Source organism: Ammodytes marinus, assembly GCF_949987685.1.
Source record: "Ammodytes marinus genome assembly, chromosome: 14".
Lineage (NCBI taxonomy): Eukaryota > Metazoa > Chordata > Actinopteri > Uranoscopiformes > Ammodytidae > Ammodytes > Ammodytes marinus.
The window spans coordinates 2,955,244-2,963,729 of NC_137218.1; the positions used below are offsets into that span (position 1 = coordinate 2,955,244).

An 8,486-nucleotide genomic window follows, 5' to 3' on the forward strand; every position below is an offset into this window, starting at 1 on the left:
ACTCGCTTACTCACTCACACTCACTCTCTCATAGACACAAACACACACACAGACACACACACATACACACAAACACACACACAGACACACAGACACACACACACAGACACACACACACACACACACATACACACACACACACACACACAAAAACACACACAATTCGGTGGTTTGTACAAAATGTTTCGGTCATGGTGAACGCTCTACTGCTGTTACACCGTTTCTAACTGGATTTCTAACACACACACACACACACACACACACCAAGACACACACACACACACCAACGCACACACACACACACACACAGAGTTGAGACACACACACACACACACACACACACACAGAGTTGAGACACACACACACACGCATTTATAACTGGATTTATGCTGCATTTGTTAGTGTTGAGGCAGCGTAGGTGGTGAGCTGGTGACGACGACACACCCACACACACACACACACTCACTCACTCACTCACTCACTCACTCACTCACTCACTCACTCACTCACTCACTCACTCACTCACTCACTCACTCACTCACTCACTCACTCACTCACTCACTCACTCACTCACACACACACAGCCTCATACCAAAGCTACACAGTTTCATGCTGAGACTGTTAAGTAGAATAAGTACTGGGAATATGCACAGTAGTGGTTGGCTACTTGTAATGGTCTATTGTTTATCATATATATATCATATTGTTTTTCAAGCACTGGTCCATTTTGAGATTTTTGTCTATTTATCTTCCATAACATGTCTTCTTTCATACTAGTATAAATCAAAGGTCCAACATGTACATTCAGGTGTTTATTTGACTAAACCTTGTCTGTTTGCGTCTGTATATTTCTCCTATACAACCATCAACCATCTTTAACAGACATTATCTCAACGAAGATAATATCCTGGAGGTTCGATCCCCGCCCTGCCACCTGTGTCATGGTTGTTGTGTCCTTGGGCAAGACACTTCACCCACCTTGCCTCGTGTGAATGTCGATAGTTAGCCTGTTATCGGTGTATGAATGTGTGTGTGAATGGTAACGTGTAAATGGGAACAGGTCTCCCTTGCAAAAGAGTCTCCGGTCTCAATGGGATTTACCTGTATAAATAAAGGTTAAAAAAACAAAAAAAAACAGTATTTTTTTTTTCAATACTCTGAACCAAAATTCTCAACTTCTAAAGCACTTACATCAACTAAACTTTCCATAATCATTCTCAGCACTATTCTGAAGGTTAATACAGAAGGATTTGTTCATATGTTGTTCACTGTCTGATTTATGAGACATTTTTATTTTAAAAACGACCCAAAAATAAATTTTGAAGACCTGTAGCCTACATAGTATTTTTTCGACCTATAAAATTTTAAAAACCTGTATTAACACCACTATTCTTTGTTCTTGTCCCTTATGGAGCAGGAGGATTTTTTAAAAACAAAAATATATCTAGAGATTATGGATAAAGCCAGAGTTAAAATGTTTATTTAAAGGTGCAGTGTGTAATATGACATCATCAAGAAAGTTCTACAAAGTTCTAGAATGCAACGCTCCCTGGGTAACCCCAACCCTTTAGAATAATAACAGAAGCTACAGTGGCCTTCAAGGACAAGGACAATTCTAAATTTTAAACAATGCTCCTGATGACATTCCAACTATGACACTTTCAAGATGGCGGCACTAGGCCTTGGTCCAAAATATGCAGAAATATGGACATATGTGAGACCCTTTCTAAGGGAAAAAAAATAATTCAAACTATTTTTTTCAGCTATTATGCACTAAATTAAATGTACTTATGGATATTATAATTACTTTCTACAAAATCTGCAAGGAAATAAAACCCAAAATTCTACACACTGCAGGTTTAAATGTTGTATTCATTCGCTTTTCTAATGTGTATTATGTATTCTAATCTTGCCCCTGTAAAGCACTTTGAATGGCCTTGTGTCTGAATTGTGCTATAAACAAACTAATAAATAAACTTGCCTTGCCTTGCCTTGATGTTAGTGCTTTAGAAGTTGAGATTTATGGTTCAGAGTATTGAAAAACAACTAATGTTGAGATAATGTCCGTCAAAGATGGTTGTATAGAAGAAATATACAGACGCAAACAGACAAGGTTTAGTCAAAATAAACACCTCAATGTACATGTTGGACCTTTTGATTTATACTAGTATGAAAGAAGACATGTTATGGAAGAGAGGGAGAGAGAGGGAGAGAGAGAGAGGGAGAGAGAGAGAGAAGGAGAGAGAGGGAGAGAGAGAGGGAGAGAGAGATAGAGTATGAAAGAAGACATGTAATGGAAGATAAAGAGACAGAAATCTAAAAATGTACCAATGCTTGAAAAAAATCAAAACAAATGTGCCTACAGTATCTTGCCTTAAGCTAATATTATAAAAATATTACACACACACACACACACACACACACACACACACACACACACACACACACCTAGGGCCTATACATTCACACATTACATAAGGTGTCTGTCTGTTAAAAATAGTCCTTCAATATGCAAACTATAATCCACAATTTTTTTTCAGTTTTTGTGTTTTTAGTGTGTGTGTGTGGTGAGAGTGTGAGTGAGTGAGTGAGTGACTGAGTGAGTGAGTGAGTGAGTGAGTGAGTGAGTGAGTGTGTGTGTGGGTGTGTCGTCGTCACCAGCTCACCACCTACGCTGCCTCAACACTAACAAATGCAGCATAAATCCAGTTATAAATGCGTGTGTGTGTCTCAACTCTGTGTGTGTGTGTGTGTCTCAACTCTGTGTGTGTGTGTGTGTGTGTGTGTGTGTTGGTGTGTGTGTGTGTGTGTGTCTTGGTGTGTGTGTGTGTGTGTGTGTGTGTGTTAGAAATCCAGTTAGAATCGGTGTAACAGCAGTAGAGCTGAAGATAAATATTAGGCCTATACCATATTATACAATAATTAACACCATTATTTTTTCTTTCTTGTTGCCCCAGGCTTAACTCCACCCCCCTTCCCTTATGGAGCAGGATGTGGAGTGCCCTGCGATCGTCAAACACCCCACCAACCACAACACCACCACCAAGAAGCAGAAGTTACCCAAACAGGCGCGCGAGGAAATCCCCAAATTCTCACGGACGGGCGAACGGGACAAGAGACGACAAACCCAACGCTACGTCCGCAAAGACGGGAAATGCAACGTACACCACGGCAACGTACGAGAGACTTACCGATATTTCACGGACATATTCACCACTTTGGTCGACCTGAAATGGGGATTTAACCTGTTTATTTTCGTGCTCGTGTACACGGTGACGTGGCTGCTATTCGGGTTCGCGTGGTGGCTTATAGCTTACGTGCGAGGAGACTTGGACCACTTATCGGACAACCAATGGGTCCCCTGCGTCAATAACTTGAATTCCTTCGTAGCGGCATTCCTGTTCTCGATCGAAACGGAAACTACGATCGGCTACGGATATCGCGTCATCACAGACCAATGCCCAGAGGGGATACTACTGCTGCTAATCCAGTCTGTGCTAGGCAGTATAGTGAATGCCTTCATGGTGGGCTGTATGTTCGTCAAGATATCCCAGCCTAAAAAACGTGCAGAGACTCTTGTGTTTTCCACCAGCGCGGTCATATCCATGCGGGACGAGCGCCTGTGCTTGATGTTTCGAGTCGGGGATCTCAGGAATTCTCACATCGTCGAGGCGTCCATCAGAGCGAAGCTGATAAAGTCCAAACAGACGAAGGAGGGGGAATTCATCCCGCTGAATCAGACGGATATAAACGTGGGCTACAACACGGGAGACGACAGGCTGTTCCTCGTGTCTCCGCTGATCATCTGCCATGAGATCAACCAGCACAGTCCGTTCTGGGACATCAGTCAGGCGTACATCGCCTCGGAGGAGCTGGAGATAGTGGTCATCCTGGAGGGCATGGTGGAGGCCACCGGTCAGTGTATAAGATGTGATTCCTTTTGATTTGATTTGATTTTTTTTTTTTTTCTTTTTTAATTGTATTTATTGAGTTTTTCAGGTTTTATACAGGGAAAGAAAAAAAATGCATGTTAAGTTGAGGAAAGTTAAGATAATAACGGATCAACTTAATTATACATGGCATCTGCTAGGTTTTGCTATGTGGCATAGGCAGTACGGCATATCTCCTTAAATTACAGCATCAATTACGTGTTGTATAGGGAAAGGATTAATTCCATATGACACAATACACAGTCTAGAGATTACACAAAAATGATATGCCATCCAATTTGACATCTCTTATAATCGGGTTAGAACAGACCGGACCCAAGAGAACCGTAGAATACACATAACATTTTGAGTGATCATGTATAAATAAGAGCTGATTTGATTTGATTTTGATTACATTTCTCTCAAAAAAACTATATATATATATAATACAATTTTTACTGTATTCATATAGTCCCAATTGAAATATCTCAACAACTTATTTAATGAGTTTGAAGTGGCTACGAGGAACTGTTACATCATTTATGATCATTAGAGGAAAGTTGAGACTATTTCAGAAATATTTATATGTTCCTCGTAGCACCTTTACTGAAGTTGTTCACATAGGTTGAATTGTTCGTACTTTGGCGATCCCTTGACTATTTTCCTAGAGATTCACCATTTAGGTAAATCTAAAAGTATTTGTTTGGGGTTTAAATCGAAAGATAGGTTCATTAGACAACAATACAATATTTGCCGATATCACAAATTCTGCCTAGATACGACTTTGATTCTATTCATGCATGGGGATGGTGGAGGCCGCGGGTGAGTGTATAAGACGATTTATGGTTATGGTTAGAATATGGATGAGAGGCAACAGCAAACGAGACCATCAGTGCAAATAACACTATTTTTATATAGTTTTTCTTAATGCCTTTGTCATGGGTATACGCTCACCCAGGAACAACAGCTGGCGTGGTAAAAACACTACCGCTTTTGTCCAAAGGGGGGCGCTAGAATGAACACAAAGTGAGAGTTCCTCGGAGCACCTTTTAAGGAATAGTTCAAAAAACATTGTTTTTAGCTTGTTGCCTCACTCTAGGATTCAAGACAAGGCGACAGAAACCCAGAAATTCCTATTTACTATGCATGCATTTCTTTAACAAGAAATAGACAAAAAGTCGCTCATCGCTAGTTAGCTTAGCTCAAACACTGGTAGTCAATAGGTAGCGTTAGCCTGCATCCGCTGACAGACAGAAGATAAACTTTACAACATCACACAACCTAACGGTCCTGAGTTCTACACTCAACAAAAATATAAACGCAACACTTTTGTTTTTGCTCCCATTTTTCATGAGATGGACTTAAAGATCTAAAATTCATTCCAGATACACAATATTACCATTTCTCTCAAACATTGTTCACAAATCTGTCTAAATGTGTGATAGTGAGCACTTCTGCTTTGCTGAGATAATCCATCCCACCTCACAGGTGTGCCACATCAAGATGCTGATCTGACATCATGATTAGTGCACAGGTGTGCCTTAGACTGTCCACAATAAAAGGCCACTCTGAAATGTGCATTTTTTTGCTTTATTGGGGGTCTGGGGACTCAGAACCAGTCAGTATCTGGTGTGACCACCATTTGCCTCATGCAGTGCAACACATCTTCTTCGCATAGAGTTTATCAGATTGTCAATTGTGGCCTGTGGAATGTTGGTCCACTCCTCTTCAATGGCTGTGCGAAGTTGCTGGAGACGGCTTATGGTGGAGAAATGAACATTCAATGCACGAGCAACAGATCTGGTTGACATTCCTGCTGTCAGCATGCCAATTGCACGCTCCCTCAATGCTTGTGGCATCTGTGGCATTTTGCTGTGAGACAAAACTGCACATTTCAGGGTGGCCTTTTATTGTGGACAGTCTAAGGCACACCTGTGCACTAATCATGATGTCAGATCAGCATCTTGATGTGGCACACCTGTGAGGTGGGATGGATTATCTCAGCAAAGCAGAAGTGCTCACTATCACACATTTAGACAGATTTGTGAACAATGTTTGAGAGAAATGGTAATATTGTGTATCTGGAATGAAGTTTAGATCTTTAAGTCCATCTCATGAAAAATGGGAGCAAAAACAAAAGTGTTGCGTTTATATTTTTGTTGAGTGTAGTTGGGACGCTGTTTTATTGTTACCGTGGTTACCACAGGCGAGTCGACAAGACGCTTTCTGGCCAAAATTCTAATCAGAATCAGGGACCGTTTTACAGAAACTTCCTAACTTGCAAATCCAGTGAATCTAAATAAACATACGCTCACCTGCCACTTCATTAGGTACACCTGTTCCTTTGCTGTTAAAAAACAAATGGCTGAATACCTTATGTACCTAATAGAGTGTTCGGTGAGTGTATGTATCAGTAGGAAGTCTGTGTGTTGAGAGATTTGACCAAGATTTTTTTTTTGATTTTTATATAACGTGCTGCAGTGATGTGTGCGTGATCACTCTCTATATATTTAGCCGTCTGCAGTAAAGAGCTGAGCCTCCAGCAGATGCTTCAAATCACTCTATCAGTCACACCTTATGTAACAGGGTTTATCTTTTTTTTTTTTTTTTTTTTTTAAGATATTTTTTGGGCATTTTTATGTTTTATTGATAGTGCAGAGAGACAGAGTTGAAATGGGGCAGAGAGGGGAGTGACATGCAGAGAACGACCGCGGGTGGGAATCGAACCCGGGTCCGCTGCTGGGCCCGGCCCGGGAGGGGGACGCCCTACCAACTGAGCTAAAGGCGCTCCCCGTGTAACAGGGTTTATCTAATGCTGAGACAGTCAGAAACATAATCACATACTGACTACTATAGCAGAAATATAGGCATCGGAAAACCATCAGTTAGGTCGATGAGTTACACACAGCCTAGGCTCTGTAAATTTGAATGTAATCAATGGGGCCCACCGTAGCTAGCAACATGCCCGTTTACAGAGCCTAGGCTGTGTGTTAAGTAACAATGTTTTTTTTTCAGGTAGCTAATTGTGAGGAGATATTCACTGATTTTGACAAAAAAGTGATTTTGACAACAAGCGTTCTCCAGAATCACTGACTGCACCTTTAAATCTTTTCAAATATACTTTAGAAGGATAGTATATCGATGTGTAATCTTAAAATGCTTCTCTTTCTTTTTGTGTGTGTCTGTCTGTCTCTTTCTCTCTCTCTCCCTGTCTGAATGTCTCTGTGTCTGTCTCTCTCTCTCTCTCTCTGTATGTCTCTGTGTCTCTGTGTCTCTCTCTCTCTCTGTCTGAATGTCTCTGTGTCTGTCTGTCTCTCTCTCTCTGTCTGAATGTCTCTGTGTCTGTCTGTCTCTCTCTCTCTCTCTCTCTCTCTCTCTCTCTCTTTTCTCTGCAGGTATGACGTGCCAGGCCAGAAGTTCCTACGTCAGCAGTGAGATAAAATGGGGCTATCGCTTCACCCCCGTCCTCACACTCGAAGACGGCTTTTACGAAGTGGACTACAACAGCTTCCACGATATATACGAAACCAACACCCCCTCGTGCAGCGCCAGGGAACTAGCCGACATGTCAAACCGCGCACGCATGCCCATAACATGGTCCTTAGCCAGCAAACTCAGCCAGCAAGGTTTCCCTGACGCCCAAGAAAACACCCAAGATACTAAGACCGGCGTTATCGATGAAGACGACGGGTTGAAATCCAATATGGCGGACGATTGGAATAATTTGGAGCAAACGGCGGAAAGGAACGGTGACGTCGCAAACATAGAAAGCGAGTCGAAAGTGTAGTAGACGGTGTGATATGGCGAGCTGTTGGAAATGTTTGAATTAAAGCTACAGTGCGGAGTTTTTTATTATGAATTAATGTGGGTACGATTTTTTTTTTTTAAAGCTAAATATCGCCAAATGAGTTGACACAAAGTTGATTAAGCCTTATATCAGCTCCCTACAAAACTCTCTCTGTATTTCTCAGTATGGCAGCGTTTACAAACTGGTGTTGTGTCACCCCCGCGCAACTGGTGCAGGAGCTCAGAAAAATCCCCAAGAAGAGCACAAGAAATGTTAATTGATTCTGCTGCTAAGAAAAAAACCTGGACGTACAGCAGAAGGTATAAAATCCATGTGCCATCACTGAAGGCTTTACCTCATGTAGATGGCGATGCACCGACAGTGTTATTGTACTGTATTACTCAGAAGTTAAGGACCTACTTCACCGGTGGAAATATGAAGGTGTATTGAACTCTGAGATCCTATGTAGTATAAATGTACAACATTTTTAGAAATCGGTTCATCCTAGCCTGAGAAAAGGCAGAAAGAATGTTTTATGGTCTCACTGTCTAACCCTACATTTTCCCATCTGTGACATCACACATGGGGAAATGTAGGGTTAGGATCAACAGGACAGCTGGGCCAAGGGAAGACTGAGGAAAGACTGAGGGAAGAAAAACCTCATTCATTATATTATAATAGTGATTTTATAATGATAGAACGCCGGTTCCGTATGGGTGAAGTATTCCTTTAAGTTCGAAAATGCCACGAAATAGACCAACTTTTTTTCT

General features: G+C 41.4%; 1 protein-coding gene across 1 annotated transcript; it reads left to right on the forward strand.

The window, feature by feature from the left end:
* Positions 1-2,981: 2,981 nt before the first annotated feature.
* On the forward strand, positions 2,982-7,716 carry LOC307260596 (G protein-activated inward rectifier potassium channel 2-like; the record flags this gene model as incomplete). Its single annotated transcript, XM_080040869.1, has 2 exons — positions 2,982-3,915; positions 7,325-7,716. The coding sequence occupies 2 exons, from the start codon at positions 2,982-2,984 to the stop codon at positions 7,714-7,716; spliced, it is 1,326 nt and encodes a 441-aa protein (XP_079896995.1).
* Between the last annotated feature and the right edge of the window lie 770 nt (positions 7,717-8,486).